The sequence below is a fragment of the Pieris napi genome, chromosome 22 (assembly GCF_905475465.1).
Source record: "Pieris napi chromosome 22, ilPieNapi1.2, whole genome shotgun sequence".
In the NCBI taxonomy this organism is placed as follows: Eukaryota; Metazoa; Arthropoda; class Insecta; order Lepidoptera; family Pieridae; genus Pieris; species Pieris napi.
Window position 1 is genome coordinate 2,245,743 of NC_062255.1, and position 23,214 is coordinate 2,268,956.

The following is a 23,214-nucleotide window of genomic DNA, read 5'->3' on the forward strand; positions in this document are numbered from 1 at the left end:
TGGGCGGATAAGATGGCGGATGTTTGCGCGTTTTATTGTTAAAATGATATTATTTTCAAATTGATCTGACTTAAAATATAATTGACATCAGCCCTGCGATTCTGTAACTCACTTCACGAACTCACACAGCGGTTTTCGCATCGGCGGTCTCTCTCAAATCAGTCGTGAAGCAGTCATTTTATGATTTGGCATTCTGATAAACAATAAAGTACAAGCTCCCACCTTTTCAGAATGCGAAATCATAAAATGACTGCTTCACGACTGATTTGAGAGCGACCGCCGTTTCGAAAACCGCTGTGTGAGTTCGTGAAGTGAGTTACAGAATCGCAGGACTGTCGGTAAATATGTCAGTGACAATTACTATATTTTGAGGCCTTTACGACTGTATCTGTAAGAATTTAACACCAGCTGAGAGATTTTAAATAAAGCGTTTATCGGTAAAGAGGTTTACGGAATCAGATAACTATTCAAAAGTCGAAGCAAAATATATAAATCGTTCTATATTTGAATTTCATCTAGAATGCAGTACTGTTCTCTAAAAATATCTTTCTTATTATCTATGCCAACACCAGTGCGCAAAGAGGTTTCATACATAATAATGTTCTGTGAAGGATCCATTCCATCTTATAGCGCTCTTGCAAAATATTCTTATACTAGCAATTCCATGCGACGCGCGGAAATACGTCAACTGATTGAATGTATAAATAAAAATGTCCTCAATTATATTTGCAAATACATTCTGTATTAATAGCATTGCATTTACATAAGGTGCCTTTATAGCGTGGGATAATATTTAGATCATAAGTTTTGACAACAATTATGAAAAACTGTACTTATTATTATGACATCATGATTATTAATATGACATTTGCATGCCTATTTTTATATGGCTGATTTTGCGGTATTTTTTATAATAAATCCATCTGAATGTACCAATTTCTTTGCAAATTATTAAAAAAAAAAATTTTTGTTATTTTTTTCTTCTTAGAATATTATTATTTTATGTGTTTATGTGTGTGTGTTTTTGTTAGTAATAAATGTTATGTCTATGTATAGACTCTAGAGTCTAATAAGGAATAAGTGTTACCTTATAATGTTTTTAAAGTGTAAAGCAAAGTCTTTTAAAATACCATGGAGATCTTGAGTTTTTTGACATACTGACGTATTATGACATAAATAATTTAATTGTTATCATATTTTAAAATTTGCATGCTGTCTAGATTGAGCAATTAAAAATTTGTCTGACGTAACACTTTCATGGAAAATAAGGAATTTATTATTATTTAAACAAACTTCTCACTTACACTAAATATAACTTTCACTAAAAAGGTAGTGTCAAACATATGCTGATGGTCTACCTATCTGTAATTAAAATATACTTAATCGGAGACCACTTCTACTGTTGTTCATATGAACTTCTGATCAAACACAAACTACGGTACCTACTTAAGGAGTGTATTTCTCTGTGTATCTGATTCTCAAGACGTGAGACCGTCCGTCCATGGAGTATAGGTCAGATAGTGTTTTATTTTTAATTAAATTGTGCCTTCTGTGGCTTATTATTCAAAACTATTTATATTTCACCCCGAATATATAAAAAAAAAATGTTTATTATGGAACATAAGATACATGTATCACTTATTCCACGTCATTAAATTTGAATTTGCAGGCATCCCTACTCATCGGCAAAAAAGACAGAGGGTGTAGGCCGAGAGAAAAAGCCGGCGTAAAAACTCTCGGTACTCTTTTAAAATAGCAAATCATCAAACAACACTTATTTTAAAACAAATATCGCAAATTAATTAGAAGCAGCCTGTCTAGCACTAGTCCCATGCCCTTTTATCAACTAGATAATCGTTAACTTTATAGTAACCCTTTTTACACAGCTTTTCTTTAATACATTTCTTAAATTTATTAAAAGACAGAGATAAAAGATCATATTAGGAACATGAACTAAGCTACCAAAGCGGTTATAAAAAACAAACTCTTAAATGTAAATCGTTGGTAAAAGTGTCTCAAATCTTATCGTCAATAAGAGTGAAGAACTTTTATCTTCCCACGTTTAATAAAATTCATTATGCCATTGAGACGGGTTCGAAAAGTTCAATAAGTTGTAAATTGTGGAGAGAATCTCCCGAATCACGTACTTTTCACTCTATTTTATGGTAAAACATGATCCTCGGGGCCGGCAGCTGAAGTGTTTAGTGGATATTAAATTACCGATTTAACACTTTCTTAAAGGTTTTCGAGGTTTCTGTTTGTTTTGACAGCTTTCTATGTACGTAATTTCACTTCACTAAGTCTAAGACCGTTAGGAATACTAAGACATTCCTTTATGTCTTAAGCTTAGGTTTCCTAGAAAAGCGGTGCCGTTATCCAACGGCCGTAATATAACGTTGGGTGACGTCACCCATACGTTGTCTATAAATAACATCGGAGTAGGTTATAGAGAACGTTGAGTCACCGTAACGTCAAATAGTGGTGCTGTCATTTGCATGACGGCCGTTAGTTAACGGCACCGCTTTTCTAGGAAACCTAAGCTTTAGGTCCAAAAATGTTTCCTATCAACCAGAAATCAAATACAGTTTTTACAATAAAAAATAAACAGAAACTTATGACAGAAATATGACATGACAGAAATATGGTTATGATAAAATTGATCAACTGTAGGGAGTCTCTGTGTTGAGGATAACTAGATTACAATTATTCCGTGGTTCATGGTACATGTTTAAAACTAGTATAAAAATATATATTCATTTATTTCCTTCCTATTTTTACAGTAACTTAAAACTTAATAGGCAACTTTTTAATATAAAAATTAAACTAAAAACATATAATAAACAAAATAGGACAACAATAAAACCTAATCCTTTTTTCTAATTATAAATAATCCAATTCTTGTGAATGGTGCACCTCCTTAGAAACATTATGTAGAAAAAAAACTTGAAGATTAAAAAAAAATGGAGGAGAGTTTATTGCCAGTTCTTCTCTCCTGTTCTGCCCTTGATTTGAAAACTGGCAGTGAATGTAAAATTAGAAATTTTAACATGTATTTCTTTATTGACTTTCATAACTTGTGTACCTTATGTTACCTAAATGAATGAATGATTTTGAATTTGATTTAGACATTTTATTATAAAGGGAGGATATTACGGCTGATGTTATTGTACAAAGCATAGCTTTAAGTAATAAACGCATGCTTAAAATAGATATATATTATATTATCTTATTTATATCCAACCATGGACACTTACAGTATATTCATATGACTATATCACGACACTTATTTAGTCAAAATTATGGTTGACCAAATGATAAAAGCAGCACATGAAAACACCAGTTAACTCATGCACATTACCGTTAAAATTAACTGTTATACTTCGTTAAATAGAGCAATGTATACACAATCTAGAAACTTATGACAGTTATTTGTTTAGTATATACGTTTAGTTAAAGTTTCAACTTCTGCCTTATATAGCGATAGTTTATAAAAATATAAATATTGAAATAGTGCTGCACTTTAAAAGACTTTTATTATTATTATAATGATAACGTGCAGTAATTTATAAGAATAATAGCAAACTCGGTGAACTCCGTTTCGCCACCAAATGGCTTCGTTTTATGTAACATTTCGTTTGGTGATCCCGAATTTTTTCCTGAATTTTCTTTGCTATAAACCTCACGGAGCCCGAGACCTTTCCAACGAATGAAAAACCGTGGAAATCGGTTCGTGCGTTCTGGAGTTATAGCGTCAGGAAGGAAAACCCGACTTATTTTTATATAGTAGATAATGTTAACCGTGCCTTAAAGGTGTCTTAGTTTATGGGGATAAAGAAATTAACAAAAGATATCCTTGTATACAAATGAACTAATTAACACTTAATTCATGTATTTCTCTCAGTTAGAGGCCAATCAATACAAGTGAGAAATACTGCAAATTTTAGTTATTTATTTACACTTCGTTGCCGTAAAACATACATAATATAAACGAAGCAGGTTACATAAGTTAGGTAACGGGCGGCCTTATCGCTAACAAGCGATTTATTCCAGACATCCTACAAGATGTCCAAAACATCCTAAAGAAACACCTACCGAGGGTAAAGTACAAGAAGGCCATAAATAATTATAAAAAAATAACACAAAATAAAATCTAAAAAAAAAAAAAGTAACATTAATAAAATAAAAATGCTAAGAAAGAATAATTATGCTTAGTACCGATATTAGTATTTTATGAACTTATGATTTTCTTTAATATACTACAATTACTTAAATATACTAAAGAATTTAGAATGTAAATCCTATGAAAAATTACGCGGAAGTGAGATTTAGCCTTCACGTTTTTCCTCTTAATCACTTAAAGTGAATTTTATAGATTTTCGTAGAGATAAATGAGGGCATTTTGAATATATCTGTATAATTAGTATATAATATACAGTACTGCGCGTTACCGTTATTTCAAAATCATGTTCTTTATAAATATTCGTCATAAATTGAATTCAAACTGTCAAATATTGGCTATGTTTGGATTTTTTTTCTATCGAGCGAAGTTATTTAAATCGTGTATCGATCTTTCAAAAAGGATACATAAACTACTCAACTCCACCATAATATATTTTTTCCCTATTCCATATTTCAAGAAACTATGACAAAAAATGGAAAGAAACAATATACTTTTTTGGAGTTTGGCGACCAGATCGGTCCTTAAGATAGCATTGAACGCATTGAATTGTTTCCTTAATTATTTTGCGTTTGAAACTATTGGTGCAAAAAACATTTTGCTTCACCTTATCTCAAAGGTGAATGAACTTTTCAAAAATAGGTGTTATAGATTAAATGTAAAAATTGCCCCCGAGGAGTCAAGAGATGGAAACAATATGCAATTTATCACTCAAAGCCGACGGCGGTTTAGTACTGATAAATGTATGGGACCTATTCGATATAAATTTACACCACAATTTTTCGCATTAAACGCTTTTAAAATGAATTTATTATACATTTTAATTAAGACGTTAGTTTAAAAAACTCGAAAAATCATGGAAACGTGTATTTAAATTCATATGTAACTTGCGGATCATTCAAATCGGTCCAGCCGTTTAAGAGGAGTTCTAGATTATATACCTGTATAAAGATAAATATGTCAGGAGTATCTGTATAGTATATGTAGTGTATGTGCAAGCTGCACTAGATAACTAAAGTTACATAAGAACCTAACATACCTACGGATTCCTAAGCCCTACAGATATGATCAAAGTTTCGAGGTGGTGGGATTATCACAAAGCTATCGGGCAGGCTCACCATGATAATTAAGGGTTTGAAGGAGTTTTTACCACTTTGAGAGGAAACGAGAAAAAATAAGACAGTGCAATATTCAAATCTTATTTGTGTATAAAACAACTTCTTAACAACTACTTACAAAAAAAATCAGTGACGCTACAACCTCTTTAGATCTGGGGCTCAGATTTCTGAATCTATTTCATGATAATTTTTTTTAAATCCAATAGGCACGTGATCAGCCTCCTGTGCCTGACACACGCTGTCGACTTTTTGGGTTTAAGACATGCCGGTTTTCTCACGATGTTTTCCTTCACCGAGCAAAATTTAAATGCGCACATAGAAAGAATGTCCATTGGTGCACAGTCGGGGATCGAACCTACGACCTTTTGGAATAACTATATTCGCCATGTCAGCAGTTGAAGTTCAAGTGAATTCTGAACAGTTCGTTTCCATTTTTAATGTTACTGGCAAGGGCAAGAGTGTATCTATATTTATTTTAATATAAACGTTTATCTCTCAAATTGATCCAGTGTTTTGATAATGATAACCGAAACTCGACATCAATTTATTTTAATTGCGCTGTATAATTTGTAGCCGTTTAAAAAGTACTTTTAATTATTTTCCTCGTATAATGTAAAAAATACTGTTTTTATTAAATTAAATTTACTTTTCGTATAATCATGATGAAAATCTTGAAATTTTTTATCGGCCTGTTGCATACTGACGTTATTAAATTCCAAATAATATACAGTTATAATTAGACATGATTAGTTTTTGATGTTTCCCAGGTTTAGCAACAGCTTTGACAACAATTACGTCATCAGGCGTAGAAAAACATTTTGTTATCCTAATTGATATTTTAAGGGACGTCAAAATGTAAGTACAGAATTTGTTTTAAAAAATTGTCTCTGCACTGAGATTAATAAAACATTACGATCTAGCCTAACTTACTAAAAATGATATTTAGGGTCTGTTTCACAATGTATGGATAAAGTACAAAATAGCTATGCAACACACAAATTATTTGGAAGATAAATTGTGCTATTTGACATTCATCGGACTCATAACTTATGATGGACTTTATGTGACGAATAGCGCTATCTGACAGTCGTGAAACGCAACAATAGTGTTTATCCTACCAATAAGTAATAAAAAGCTAATTTGGAACTTATGTAGAACTTATCCGAACATTGTGAAACAGACCCTTAACATAAGAAAGTGTCAAATAATATTTAGTGCCAATAACAAACTGTTTATTAAACGAATGTTTTAAAACTGTCAAATTTTGCCTCTGCCTGAGCTTTACTCTTCATACTACTTATTAAATTACTTCACGAAACTTACGGAAAGCTTCCAAGAATGCTTTTAAGATACTTTATAATTTTCCAGGACGTGTTTTAAAGAAAGCCCGACTACCACAAAAGATATTAAATTTCCCCTTATAGCCTATCCTATCCTAGTATCACAAATTAAGAGCGATACTTTGATCTCTGACAAATAATTTATTCTTGTAGAGAACAATTGATTATGGCGTGGCAGGTCATCTTCTTGTAGACCAAATCTTCTTTACAAACAAAAATTAATTACTGTTCGTTTGTCTCTCTAAAACTCGAGAATGGCTTGACCGATTTGGCTAATTGTGATCTTGAGATATTTGTGGAAGTTTAGGGAAGGTTTAAGCGTCGAAAGGCATAAGTAATAAGTAAAGTCATGTCTTTGGTCTTTTCAGGAATAAAAATTGACACTTGGTTGTGATTTATTAATATATTCAGAAATTTGTGTTTCATAGCTGTAGTATGAGAGCTCTCTTTGGTCTTTAAAAAAAAAATTAAGTTTTGACACAAATATATGTAGGTGATATGAAGTTCACCGGGCCATCTAGTAATTAATAAAACTACTACTACTAGTACTTGATGAGAGGTGATAGCTATAGATATAAATAAAAAAATAATAAAATTGCCTATATTCGAGAAGCCTACTATATTACATTATGTTTATGTTATTATATTTAGTACACAACCCCCGACGGAGTGAGAGCGAGATATTTTTCCATTTGTATTTAATCTTCGCTACTATTATCGAATCTTTCTCCACTTTTTTATTTCAGATATATAATAAATATAAATGGTTATATACCGACAGACGTTCTGTACTATTTAAATACAAAAAAAAACAATTGTAAATCAACACCTCAAACCCACTTGGACACACGAAAATTTTCATACAAATTGGTCCAGGTGTTTAAGTAATAGATAGGTTATTATAAGTTAAGAGGTACTTTCCATGGCCAGGACAAAAAATACGTTTTTTTATACTTACTTCCTAATTAACCTATTTATTACTTAAAACTAAATGCTTTCTTGATGCTCACTTAAATTTATTACAGAAATGTACGTAGTTTAGTCACAATAAGTTATAATATAAGAAAAAAGTTTGTTTTATTTAGCAATTATTTGTTAAAATACTAATAAAGACTTAAATATTCACTATGAATAGTGCATATAGTGTTGCGTTTGATTGTGAATTGCGTACGATAAACACTTTTACGGCTATTTTAGACATCAATCGAAAATGTATCTCCCCTGGGCGTATTTCCCCTGGCTCTTTTGATATAAAATATATATATAGATTTGAGATAAAACCAACAAATTGACTAGCCACTTTGTTAACGTTTTCAACTGAAAAGTTTCCATAAAAAAGATTAAGTAAATATATAAAAAAAAATGCCATGCCGTCACTTCATACAACATATTACCTCTTGACTTATAATTACCCAGATACATTACTAAACTTACCCGTAGCATGAAGTTTCCTCAATGGGTCCACGATGGCAAAATACCGATCAGCTGACAACGCAGTCAGAGTGAACACTGACACTCCAATACTGACATCTTTAGCAGCTTCAGAAAGCCGGCATACAGTGTCACCCCAGGGCCAGGACTCCAGGGTATAGACGATAGAAGTGAAGGGCACGCAGGTGATGATGACCAAAAGATCAGCCAGTGCCAGCGACAGTATGTACCTGAAATGTTTGAGGTAACGTTTTATAACACAATTTAAAAAAAAAGCAGTGTTGGCCCAGTGGCTTCAGCGTGAGACTCTCATCCCTGAGGTCGTAGGTTCAATCCCCGGATGTGCACCAAAGGATTTGTCCTAAAAGTGGACGGCGCGTTTCGCCTATTAGATTAACAAATGATCATGAAACAGATACATAATTCTGAGGCCCAAACCTAATAACGTTGTAGCGCCACTAATTTATATAAATTTATTAGAGAATAACTGACTGCAACCTCATAGCATTCTGTATATCGGTTCAACACCTTCACTGCGGCTGCGTTAGATTAATACTCACTTCCAGTGCTATACAAGTCACATACTTCCCGTCGTACACAAACAGCGAAAACTATTTTTTTTAAAATAATAAGTAATAAACTATGTTTATGTTAACTTTTTAACAAAATCAATAAATTCTTATTTGATATTATAATTTATTTTAGGTACTTATAAAAGCTAAATTACAAAAAAATATCTGATTTATTTATCTATTGATTTTTGATTTGATTGGGTGCTACTTGTGGTGACTGATCGTACTTGAATTCGTGTTTGCAGTGATGTTAATTATTTAGACTATGTGTTTGCGTGTTGTTCCCATGAGAATGTAAGTGCGTGCTCCTATACCATGCCTCCTGCTGATAGAGGACAAGTCTTTGTTTTTAATTTATGTTATTATTATTAATTACTTAAGATGTCATGTGGAACATGGTGTAATGGTTGCAGCTTCTTACAAACGTTGTTTAAAAAAAAAACATGGCGCTTAAAAAGAGTGGCGGAGAGTTTATTGCCAGTTCTTCTCTTCCGTTCTACGCCCTCGATTTGAGAACTGGCACTAAATGTAAAATTAGAAGCATTAATATGTTTTTCTTTACTGACAAGTCATAAGTGTACAATGTGTTACCTATATGATTAAATGTTTTTTTAAAATTAAATTTAACACCTTTATCCCGAAGTAGTAGGCAGCGACTACAGATCTCCACAGAAATACCTTTCTCGCTTCATTCACTTTCATGTCATGGTGATTTTGTCTCAAATTGTATTATATATAAACCAAACAAGATTTATCATACATTGTTGAAATAAATAGATTGTTTACATCTCTGTGAATGTAAACAAAACGAATGCTACCAATAATAAAACTGTTCGGCGTATTTTGTTTACCAAGTGATTTATTTTGTTGAGCAAGCCTCTTGATTTACTTCTTGAGTGTTTCTAACATTGTATTGTCTGTATGAGTTTATTCCTTACAAAATTACAAATATTATCTCTTAGAACTAGCTGTCCACGCGAACCAACCTTTTTAGTACATGCCAACATGGAATATTTTTCTATGCTACCTCAGAGACTGTTCGGTTTTCCGGAATAAAACTTTTTAGGTTTTTCTGTGAATTTTTCTCTATATAAACCTCAGAGTTCAAGCCAAATGTTTTTAATACAAAAACAAAAAATAGGGGTTGATCGTAGAGAGGTGAAAATTAAGGGTTGTATGTACATTTGTATGCTGTATCATAAAAAATAAACAAAACAAAATTGTCTAAAACATTTTTTTTTTGGGGTGGACATCCCTTATCACTTAGGGGTTTGAAAGATAGTAGCCGATTTTCTACTTACTTACTGAATATGCATAAAAAAAATTATAAGAATCGGTCGAGCCGTGTCGGAGGAGTATTGGAACGAACATCGTGACACGAGAATTTTATATATATTTTATAGATATACTGTTTTCTAAACAGGGGATAGTGCAGAATTGTCCCCTCATAGCGAATAACTCATTCGAAAACACGACGAATCTGCGACCCGATCGCAATGAAAACGCAGTCATCCCTCTTAATATTGGCGTAGTTTTCTTAACCGAGATCCAACTATTCTACAATAAACTACAAGCTTCCTTATCAGAATGCCAAATCATAAAATGACTGCTTCACGACTGATTTGAGCGCGACCGCCGCTGCGAAAACCGCTGTGCGAGTTCGAAAAGTGAGTTACAGAATCGCAGGGCTGTTTCGTGATCATTTGTTTTTTCAAACAGCCATATAGGTCATCAGCCTTCGGTGCCTAGTAACGTATGCAAATTTATAATGTTAGATTTTATTATTATCGGCACGCAACCAAAATAATATTCACGAAAATATTTCATTAATGGTACACAATTATATGCTATTAAGGAAATGAATTTGTGGAATAGTTTTAGGAAATCACAAAATGCGTGTTTTGATTGAAAGTTCTATACTATTATTTGATCTAAACTATAGATATATATTATCAGTAATAAACTGATATTATACCAAGGGTCTTTTCCTGGTTCTAGTAACTATGACTTCTACCCAATTTATTCTAATTCCATACAAACACATCGTAGACGACACCGTTCATTTTTGGTTTAGTATGTGTGTTGTAATATTCAAATTTCGCGCCTTTTGCTTCATTGACTTGAGTTGTCTTTTATGTCAAGTCTGTTTCTCGTTTGTCTTTGCCCTACTCTCTACTATGAGAACATTACTAGCCGATGTATTATTTTTCAAACTAAATAAAGTCTTACTAAATAAATCATAACAATGTGATTGACGATATTAATTTTCCGTGTGCACATACATTAGTCCACAATCAGAGTTCACACGAGCTCGGGTTGAGAGTCACTAGCCTAGCCACAAACATTAAGACTACTCCAAAAAAATTCTTATATCAAAGGCCGCGTACCTAAACTGTTACGTACCACGCACCTCTACTCTGCAAAACCAGCTACCCAAGTATTTCCGAACCAATTCAACTTAGGGTCCTTCAAGAGCATACCGATTTATAAAAGGCCGGCAATGAACTTGCCTTCTGGCAATGTGAGTGTCAATGGGCGGTTCTACTTACATCAGATGAGCCGAGCGCGTTAACTACATAAAAAAGTGATAAAAATAAATCTGTTGCTTTTATCACACACGGAAGTAAACGAGAAAAAACTACACTATAGTCGTATTTTTAATTAGACTAAGCCAACTGACAGTAGCTAATGTCACTTTGTAAAATAATGTTGCCATATTTAAAGTAATAGTGATGCGTTCAGTTCTTGTTCAATCAGATGAATGAACAATGAGTGTGAATAGTTAATTATTTCAAACAATAAAAGAATATTATTTCTATTTCAAAATTGTATAAAAGTGCTCTGATATAAGTTAGGTACTAGTACTGTGTAACTACAATCAGTTTTTTGACGTCTTATTACAAAGCGCGGCGCGGCGACTAGTGCCATCACCGATCATTCATTCAGGGGTTTTTACTTTGTCACAACACTATTTTTATTTCAATAAAAACTGACAACACCGTAAACGTCAGCTGACTTCGTCTAATTAAAAATACGACTATAGAAGTTCCGTTCATGAAATTGTATAACTTACGTGTTAGGAACATTTCTCATAGCCTTGTGCCGTACAAATACGGCAACAAGTGTCCCATTGCCCACAACGCCGATTATGAAGATGAACGCGAATAGTATAGGTACTATATATGTCTCTGGTCGCTGCGAGTACGGCTTATAGCTCTCTGTGTCGTTGAAAATAAGGCTGTCATTGTAGTCATCCATTTTGCATGATCTGTGAACAAAAAAACAAATGAGCTGATGTTCTTAATTCAAATTTGAATACATATTTCATAAACTTCGGTAGGTAGGTAGATTCGACAGGAAGTTATTATGTACCTCCTAATAAAAACGGATTACAAATTAACTAAAACTTGTCCGTGTTCATCATAACGTAAATCCCATTCTATAGAAATATTACTTTAGTTAAATAAGTAAGGGTCTTTACGACGAGGTATATATAATAAGATGCGCTCTTTAATCTAATAACGAAGTTTTATTTCATTGTATTATATTCTATCTTCAGCATTTTAATATTTAATAATTTATTTATAGATTATTAATTTATTATTGGTATTACACCAAGTAAGTTATTCGATAACATGCTATACATATTATCTATCTCTTGGCACAGTGTTTGTAAAACGGAAATGATTTTTGCGTATGTGATAAATATGACAATTGTAAAGTATATGCTAGCCTATGTGAGTAGTGTCTACGGCTCGTTTTGTTTATTTACATTAATTTAACACTAAATATTTATTTACCATAAATAAAGCCCTAATATTCGATATTGAAAAATATTAAAATATATGCATTGGATTAAATAACTCGAAAGCCTAGCATTTTATGGCACTGCACTCTCTCTGTGAATAGTTTACGAGTTTCCAACTCCAGCATATTACAGTTAGATTTAGACAAATGCGGCTTTCATCCATTCCTTTGGGACTAGAAAAGGAAATATTACAGTGAATTAAATATTGCACATGCGCTTTGCACATGTATTTTTAGAAAGATACCGTTAGATATACTATTGATTTATTAATATAGACTTTTGGCTTCCATTTATTTCAGATGTAAATTGTAAGTTTTATTTAGTTTGTATATTTAATTAAAGTTTCAATTAATGCCAAAGCATGTTATTTGGTCCGTTTGAAAGCAAGCATAATTCAAAAATAGATTTAATTATTAAGTTTTGAACCCAGAACCTTTATATATTGTAGATATAGTGTGGTCAATTTGGTGTTATCTTATTTGTTATTTTTTAATTTTATTTGTTAATTGATAACTATTTATACAATGTAAATAGGCATATTTTAAACAAATAATTTAATAGTTCACAAAGTCCTTATTAATTGTGAACTCGTTGCATTTTCAAGTTAAGTCATCGTGAAACTCCGTTCAACGTGTTCTAGTGAAGACATCTAGGAAATTTAAACTTTAGTTATATTACACTAATAATATTTTAATTGCGTATTAACCTAGTAGTTAAGTGGGTGTGTCTCTTATAATTGACTACTGTGTACCAACTTATAATAATAATCTCATTAAAAAAATGAATGAGGTTCCGGTTCATATAAACATTTATCTACATAGAAAAATCCATATAAATAAAAATGCATCGCTAATTTCTTACCCTGTTTCTTTCAATAGCGATTTCGATACTTATATGCAGTTTGTATGTTTCTTTTAATATCATAAAGCTAACTTTAAAATGGCGTGGTAGAAAACTTCAACAACAAAGTTGGAATCGCTATCGCTATCGCTATAGAACGGCGGTCAGGCCAAAAACCCATAAAGGTTTGTTTCACCACTGGTTGATATGGCCTTAAATTAAAATGTCAAAACATTTGAAAAACACTCTGGATATCCTAATCACCTAGCGGAATTAAATATACTTAATAACCTAATCTCAGTCCTACCAAATATACAAGTATATAATTTTCGTGTCTGTAACAGTACTCTTCCAAAACGACCGATATGAAATTTTTGGCCCGTTCCAAAAAAAAATCTTTTTTTTTTATATAATAGGGGGCAAACGAGCTTGCGGGACGACCTAAAAGGTGGGTGCGTTGCCGGCCTTTGAGGGAGGAGTAGACTCGCTTTTTAAACATTTTTTAAACAATTTCGTATTCTGTCTCGACGTCCGATGATGAAATTCAGCTGCAGGTATTAATCCGAACAACTCCTCTGAACACTCTCCATGGTAAATGCGGTAGAAGATGCAGAGTAACCCCACATCTCTACGCAACGCCAAAGGATCAAGCCGCTCGGAGAGGGATTGGTCGTCGACGATTCGAACCGCTCTGCGTTGACGTGATAACGTCTTTAAAATCGTTTTAGTCGGGTGACATGTTCAGAAACTTGTGTCACACCAAAACCTCACGAGCGCGATCGCAGGTATAACGAGAGAGAGACGGACCGATCTCCCGTCTCATCTCGAGCGCTGCCAGTCTTACGGTTCAAATAACCAAATCAACCAAACCGAGAATTTTATTTAAAAATTATAGACAGCAACTAATATAACCGCATAGCGATGTCCAATAAAAGTTAAAACGCACAGGAAATATAACATCAATATTTGTTCAAAATAATCGCATCTGGCTTTAATCACGGTGGAATTACTATTAAACGGTTCAAACATGAACATGAACATTTAAATAAACGAAGTTCAATTTATTTTTATACCAAAATTAGGTGCGAAGAACTTGATTCTGTCTTGACTTGTATATTCTTTTGTTTATTGTTAAGAGCAGTGTTGTCTTCAGCGAGTGTCTCTTAATATCATGGACTATTGTGCACCAACTGATAATGATATAGATGATCTCATAACAAAAAAACAATGAGATTCCGTATCACCTACGTCCGTCGTTCCACAACTGAGCGTTTTTAAGGCAGTTTTCAGTTTGCCGAGCACTACCATTATGTGGAACCAGCTGCCCACTGAAGTATTTGGAACCAATTCGATTAACGACGAAGAAAAGAGCTTATCAATTCTTAAAAGGCCGCCAACGCTCTCGCGAGCCCTCTGGCATTGAGAGTGTCCATGGGCGGTGGTCACATCAGATTTTCCTCCTGCCCGTTTGCCCCTTGTACTATAAAATTGAAGAAAAGAAAATTCAGGCGCCTATAAATAGAAAACTTAACAATATAATAAGGAAAATTTGAAAATGAATCGTAAATTGCGTTCCTAAGCTTAGAATAGGAATTCGAATATCTAAAAAAATTATAAAATAAGGTTTTAATGGAGAGAATTTTTTTTAAAAGAATTGTAAAATGTAGTTTTTTTATTCCGGAATAGCAAACAGTGTCTATAAGGTAACAGAGCAAATTATTCCATGTTATGTGCGGCTGTCATTCTCGAGGTAGATTCGAACCAATGGACTATACCTAGGTAACACTGAAAATGATTAGAAAATAAAGAACAGCTTAATGTAGAAAGATGCCAATACTTTTATTTTATCTATGATTTGCCGCCTATTTATAAAAACAAATGACAAATGAATGCAATATACTACATTAGGTTACCAAAGAGTTCTAAAATTGAAACTCAAAAAAAGTTTTCAAACACTTTTTTTGCCTGGCCAGTTCTAAACATTTTGAGTGTTACCCACGCATACGAATTTAATTCGCTCGTACAATGAAGAAAAGCATCGTGAGGAAACCGGTCTGCCATAGACGCAAGTCGACGGCGTGTGTTAGCTGATCTATTTGCTTAATATGAGTTAACAAACATTCCCGATGTTCCTTTTAATTTTCTCTTCACTGCGACGTCATTGAACATTACGGTTTAGAATAATTTAAGACTTAGTATGTACTAATAATAAAAGCCTTTATGCTGTAGTTACTTATAAAAATTAAATTAATAAAAAATAAAAAATAAATACTAATAATCAATCGGCAAGCCGGTTGGTTTCTGTTATACAGCTTGTCCTTGGACATAGGCCTCCTCTAACGGCTTCCACTCTTCTCTGTTTCTAGCTTTACGTAGCCACATAGGGCCTGCTGCTCTTTGCACATCGTCTTCCCATCTTTTTATTTGTCTTCCTCGTTTTTTTTTGTCATAGCGAGGAAGCCTTTCCGTCACTTTCTTCGTCCATTTATCTTTATCTTCTCTCATAATGTGTCCTGTCCATTTCCATTTCAATCTTTTACTAGAAGTAACAGCATTTTTAAACTTTGCTATGTCCTTTATTTGTTCTAGTCGTACTCTATCTTTCAATTTCAGACCTAGAAGAAGACTCAGTAAAGTCTAACCTAATTAATGAAAAAGTGTGAACAATTTCCACTTTCGTTATCCCGTTGCCTGCAACCTGCAACCCTCGATAATGAAACCAATTATAAAGTTAGTAATTGGAAAAATTCAATTTCGCCAACCTTCTTTTGGTTTCGGGTTCTTACAACTGTAAACAGACGATGGAGACATGACGTCGAAGTTTTTTTAAGAAATTAATAATTTTGTTGCTACCGGGCATTGTAATAGAAGCTTAACGGGACGATCGTCAACATCCACGACTGTTTTAATGTAAAGTGGGAACAAACCGTGATCCATGTGGTATCCAATTATTTCAGTATTATTATTATTTTCTTATGTAGCCAAGTCCACATTTCAAGGATCGTCATGCTCGCTTAAATGTCATTGCTTGTGGCGGCGTCCATGCGTCGGGTTGTCTCTCTCCCTAAAATATGGCGAGGGGGCCGATGGCTGGCCATGCGTCATACTCGTGAACGGGTGCTACTTGTGGTGACTGGTCGTACTTGAATTCGTGTATGCGGTGATGTTAATTATTTCGACTATGTGTTTGCGTGTTGTTCCCACGAGAATGTAAGTGCGTGCTCCTATTTCACCATGCCTCCTGCTGATAGGGGACAAGTCTTTGTTTTTGTTTATGTTTAATAATATTTATTTCTTTAATGACGAATCACAAGTGTACATTGTGTTACCTACGTGAATAAATGATTTTTGAATTTGAATTTGAATTTAACTAAAAATGACCTCCTGGGTCCTCAGATAGGGCCTCAGATAACTACGTCTGTTTAATGATTATTTGTCAATGTTATCAGCCTCCTGTGCCTGACACATGCCGTCGACTTTTTGAGTCTAAGGAAAGCCGGTTTCCCTACAACGTTTTTCTTCAATTTTGTCACAACCTATTTCTGTCATAATTATTTATTTAATTAAATACAGCCTATATTTATCAAAGATTAATTTGTGAAAACCGCAAAAAATCAAAACGCCTGGGTTTTGTATAATTACTTTCTTTTCGCGCTTGTTATTTTATAAAATGGCCTCCTTTACTCTTTTATTTGAAGTATAAATTACACATAATTGATGATTAAATACGGCCGTTAGGTATAAATAACGACATGCTATGTAAATAAGGTAAAATTCACGTTTATTTTTCAAGAAGTTTTATTTATGTGAATGTCGACGATATTCAACTTGACACCGTGGGCCTAGAAGTTTTAAAAGGACAAAGCTATTGGAATAGTGAATTAGTGTGAGTGCACGTTAGTCTTAGTGCTAAACACTAAACAGTAAGTGGAAAAAAGACACATGAACCAAGTGTCTTCTCCATAATAGAGACTGCAAGTAGTGTTATTGGACACTTTCATATGTTAAATATCCTTTTTAGTAAATTAGGTTAGTTTTTAATTACTTATTAGTCTGAAGTTAGGCTAGATCTGAAGTGAGCAGAGACCATTTATAAATAAAAATGCCAATCAGACAAATATATTATATTTATTTATTTACACTTCGTTACCTTATATAAAAACATATAAATATAAAAAACAGGTTACATAAGTTATAAGGCAACGGGCGGCCTTAACGCTAACAAGCGATTTCTTCCTGGCAACCCTAATATGGATTATATAGCTACTCCTATGCAAACCAATTTCCTAAACAATTGACTTGTCCATTGAGCGACATCACCTCGCTTTGTGAACAGTATCGTTCTGTTTAACCTAGACTGCATACAATCTAAGTCAATGAGTCATAGCACGAAACACTCACGAGCTTTTAACCTCAATCATAGACCTCAAATTAACTGTTTCAAGATAAGAAACTTGAATAATACACGTTCTGCTAAGAAACTTGCCCGGTGTGTCAATTTTACACTTTTATTCAAATGCGATTTTGGAAAGAATTATTGTTTGTTTGCATTTAATAGCAACTGCTATTGAACTACTGAACCGATTTGAATAATTCTTTTACTATTAGAATCACACATTATAAACATAGGTAATACATATAATATTTTGGAAAAGTTAGTGATCCATATGTATAAAGTTTCCAACAAAGATGTGAAAAATATCAATGAAGACCCCTATGCGGCGGTAACTATTGACAATAAAACAACGTGGTGTACTGCAGTTTTATCAATATATATAAAGCATTTTTAAATATAAAACTCAATTACCCCGGAAAGACAACATAACATGATTCGACCGGCGTTCGGAACCTCAGAAGATAGCTATAACGGAATTTATAAGACGGAATCAAGCATATATCGTTGGAATATAGTTCTCGTAGTCTACATATATCATATACTTCTAAACGTCACTATATAGTAAGGAAATACAATGCATTTATGCGTGAGAAACTGCTAGTATCGATACAACTTACCGTCGTCAACTTGTTAATCGGCAAAAGAGTCAAGTAAAGGATGGTCAATTAGTCTACTTGTCTCTCGCATTTTGTAAATAAAAGGAAAATGTATGTAATATAAAGCTTTCGGTTTCTAGAACAACGTATTTGTTAAGTTCACTTTGTAAGCCAAAGTAAGCTGGAATACTTCTCTTCAGGTAATCCGCTTAGCTTATGCTCCTAATACGCTGTCGAGACCACAATCTATTAAGCAAAAATAAAGCTTTCTTTAGGTTGCATTTTTAAAATAAATTTGTACAATAATTTGGGAGAACTGCCTTGCGATTCTGTAACTCACTTTTCGAACTCACACAGCGATTTTCGCATCGGCGGTCGCTCTCAAATCAGTCGTGAAGCAGTCATTTTATGATTTGGCATTCTGATAAACAATAAACTACAAGCTCCCACCTTATCAGAATGCCAAATCATAAATCATGACTGCTTCACGACTGATTTGAGAGCGACCGCCGATGCGAAAACCGCTGTGTGAGTTCGAAAAGTGAGTTACAGAATCGCAAGGCTGTCTACTTACATAAAAATGCTCATTCAAAATAGGGTCTGTTGGCTATGAGCTTGTCTTATAATGTTGATATGAGACACACTCATAGCTACACATAAATCCAATTCCAGTGCCCAAGCGTCAGAGTGACCTACAGAGAAAAATAACCCTTTGAAAAGGGCACGCAAGACAAGGCACGGAAATAATTAAGAAATTCATAGATTAACAGAATTTTATCATACAAGTGCAATATCTTAATATATAATAAGCTGTAAAAAACTCAACTGAAGCGTACGAGTATGGTACACTGGACTGAACTGGTTTTCAGGCTATAAAAGCGTGGCGCGCGGTGTGGTCGGGCTCACTTCTTCGCCGCCTCGCACTAGATAATATAGACGTCACTTACAGTTATTGTTGTTGAATTTATGGTCATGTGTTCTTTATTAATTAATAGTAGTTGTGTGGTAAATTTCGTGTAATCTAATTTGTTTTTTTTTAGTAATTTTATTTGTTAATTTCTTACTATATATATTTCTTGTGTGCGTGTGTATGTGACTGAACTCCTCCTAAACGACTGGACCGATTTTGATGAAATTTTTTGTGTGTGTTCAAGGGGATCTGGGAATGGTTAAGATTTACAAATCAGCCCGCCAGATGTTAAGGGTAGTCCACCCCTAATTTTTATTTTTTTATTTATAGATAAAATTTTATTTTTTATTTTTTTTATGTTACAGAATTAAAAAATACATACAACCCCTAATTTTCAACCCTCTACGATCAACCCCTATTTTTTTATTATAAATGATATACATGGCAAAACGACGTTTGCCGGATCGGCTAGTTTATTTATAAAAGCTTGCCAACGCTCGGCTCATTGATACATTGGTAAAAGATTTTTTTTTTTTTAAATATAAAATATATATACGTAGTTGGTCCCAAAGTTCTGTCAATGTCACATTATTTTTAAATTTCGAACATGGTTTTATAAAAAGAATATTGCATTATATTTTTGAATGTGTGACTATTGTTTTAAAACAAAAAACAATCACTTTCCGTATTTTTTCACGATGGAGTGGGCGTTGAAAGAAAACCGAATAGCTGTTATTGCGTTGCACCGCTGTGGGCACTCGCCGAGTACCATTTTCAAGTTACTCAAAAGTTTGAATATAACGCTTAGGTTTGTGTACCGTACTATTGATAGGTACAATGAAGTCTCCAGTATTGAGGACAAGAAAAGAACTGGCCGGCCACGCTCCGCAAGAACACCAGCAGTAATCAAAGCTATCAAGGCGCGGATAGTAAGAAATCCTGTCCGAAAATAGAAATTGATGGCTTGGCAGATGGGTATCAATAGGAAAATAGTAAAAAAGGTTTTAAATGAAGATCTTGGTCTACGAGCATACAAAAAAAAGAGTGGCCACTTACTTAATGCTCGTCTAAAAGCAATAAGGCTTAAGAGATCACTGTTACTGTTATCACGGGTGTTGTTAAAGCAGTAGGTACGCGAAAAACCGACACCGTGATATCTTCTTTACGGACGAAAATTTTTTCGATATTGAAGAGAAATACAATAAACAGAATGATAGAGTGTACACCAAGAGTTCTGAAGAAGCTGGAAATAAAGTTCCAAGGGTGCAACATGGACATCATCTATCATCAGTAATGGTTCGATTGGAAGTGTCCTATTACTGGCCAAATGGCGTTCATTTTTGCGAAAAGGGGGTTAAAACCAGTGCAAAAGTGTACCAAGAGAAGGTTTTGGATCGGCTTGTCAAAGACCTGCCCAGCACGCTATTTTCGGGACATCACTTCGTGTTCCAGCAGGACTCTGCGCCTTCACAAACAGTCAAGACCACTCAAACGTGGTTTGAGCGTCAAAACATCGGCTTAATTAGACATGTGGATTGGCCTTCCTCCAGTCCGGACCTTAATCCTTTGGACTATAAAATTTGGCAGGTCTTAGAGAGGAAGGTCTGTGCTATACCACTTAAAAATTTGGAGAGTCTGACGTTATATTTAAATAAATCAGTCACTGAAATCGACATGAATATGGTGCGTGCTGCGATAGACGACTGGACGCGGGGCTTAAGGGCCAGTATTAAAAATAAGAGAGGTCATTTCGAATAATTGTATGCTATTTCTATTCCTTAATTAATGTACTATGAATTGATATATCGTTCATTAAAAACTAATAAGTACTTTTGTTTTTATCATTATTTCTATTTATGACAGAACTTTGGGACCGACTACGTATATATATACTAGCAGACTCGGCCAAGGGTTGCTGTGGCTAAGGTTTTTGTTATATTAGATAAGTGAACTATTTAAGGGAAACGGTAGAAGAACACCAGTCATGGGGACCACCATGCATTTTTGGTGGTTATGCCATTAAATTGTAGCTTATGTGAAACGTTGGTACTTTCAACACAGCGCCATCTGTTAGAATTGTGATTGTGAAATAATAAACAAATAATTTGCAATAAAATAATATTGCGGGTATAAATTAGGTGTAAGCTATCTTTTAAGTTAGATCAAACTGCTCAATGTGTGAAAGTTTGATTGAAATCGGTTAAGTAGTTTAGAAGTCCATACAAACAACGTGACGCGTAATTTATATAAATTAACATACGTATGTCAAAGCAATTAAATTGTGAAAACTAAACGAAAATGGATTTCAAAGTGTGAGGGGACCAACTATGGATATCCAGATCTAGCTCGTTTATGAGAATGCTCAATCTGGATATCGGTGAGAGAAAACGCGTTCTTCCGAAAGGAGGGACAAAGGGAATGATGGGGTATCTAGAGGGTACACGAAATTTAAATTTTGTCAAAAGGTTGAGGCAATCAACCTGATTGTTAAATACCTTAAATTCAAACGATATATCAATTAATTTTCTACAATTCTCCAATGGCAACATCTTGTTATCTTACAAATCACATGAAATAATATAGAATTTTCAATCGTATTCCATTCTCAGTTTCAAATGAATCATCAATTTCCAAAAAAGTAATAAATTTCAATATGATGGACCAATTACCAAAGATTTTCGTCTGAAGCCAATTAAATTTGCTCAGAAGCTCATTTACTTCGCCCGTGAAAGTAAAGCTAAAAAGCAAATTTGCACTTTCAAAAGCTTTTATAAAATGAGGTGTTTTAAGTGAAACACGCCATGGCCGATGTAAAATTAAAATACTCAATAATAGTGTATATATATAAAAATGAAACCCATTTTCCGTTGTCACGACATAACATGAAAACGGCTTGACCGATTTGTCTGATCCTTTTTTTATAATATTCCTTGAAGTACGAGGATGGTTCTTACGGAGAAAAAAATTGAGTGTAAAAGTCTAAAAACAACACTTTTCTATATTCCCATACAAAATATTCGTAATAATATTTAAAGGCAATTTGAACTTTAATTCCATATCATAAAATTCAAGTGTTAGTGGAGGGGTTCCGGGAAGGTAAATTTTTATTTTTTGATATAATGTATTTGTTGTATTATCAACTTTCTTTTTTTTATCTTACTAGCTGAGTCAGCTAGTAGAGTCAGACCGGTGTTCCGAATAGCAGAATAAGAAATAAAAAAAAATAAAGAATCGACTGTTAGGCGGTACGATGTTCGCCAGGCCAGCTAGTTACAAATAAAAATGACTCGCAAAATTTGTTGCAAAGCGCAAAACTCGAAGACGGCTGGACTCATTCGATTAATTTCTTTCATTTATTCCTTGAACTCTAAGGAAGGTTTTTATGGAGAGAAAAATTGGAATAAGTTTTACTTGGTACTTAGGTTTTTATTCCCGAAAATCGAACAGTCTCTATGGGGTAGCATACCAAAATGTTCCACATTGATATGTAGGCAAAGTAAAAAATTACGGCGAAACGAAGGTTGTGGGGCAGCTAGTAAGTTATAAATAAAGAGATATAGAATAGTGATGCCGATACATATGTCGAGTTTTTTTTTTATTTTATTTTTTATAGAACAGGGGGCAAACGGGCAGGAGGCTCACCTGAGTTTTTTGTACCCAAGTTATTTTTTTATGTAATAGGAGGAGGGTCACCTTATATTAATAATGTTAAGAGATATGCCGCCGCCCATGGACACTCACATTGGCAGAATGTGCGTTGCCGGCATTTTAAGGATGTAGTTCTCTCATTATCTGCAACATTAATGTCGCAACCTTGAAAAAATCTCATTAATGAGATCGGGATCTACTATACTATATTTCAAAATTAAACATCAAATAAATACAAACTTTATCAATGAATTCTGTTGTTTCATTATTTTAGAAGTCCCCTATGTCCTAATCCGATTAAGAGCCCCAAAGCGATTTCTGTGTTGTATGGTACTCTTACGAGGTACTTAAATTATGCAGTTAAAGGAAACCAAATAA

General features: G+C 33.8%; 1 protein-coding gene across 1 annotated transcript in view; it reads right to left on the reverse strand.

The window, feature by feature from the left end:
- LOC125060646 (neuropeptide CCHamide-1 receptor-like) overlaps positions 1-23,214 on the reverse strand; it is a 153,397-nt gene that overhangs the window by 76,886 nt on the left and 53,297 nt on the right. Inside the window, exons 2-3 of the mRNA XM_047665634.1 lie at positions 11,712-11,906; positions 8,070-8,296 (exon numbers count right to left, since the gene is read on the reverse strand). Of these exons, the coding sequence (XP_047521590.1) occupies positions 8,070-8,296; positions 11,712-11,896 (412 nt within the window). The 5' untranslated portion in view covers positions 11,897-11,906. The remainder of the gene's footprint in view (positions 1-8,069; positions 8,297-11,711; positions 11,907-23,214) is intronic.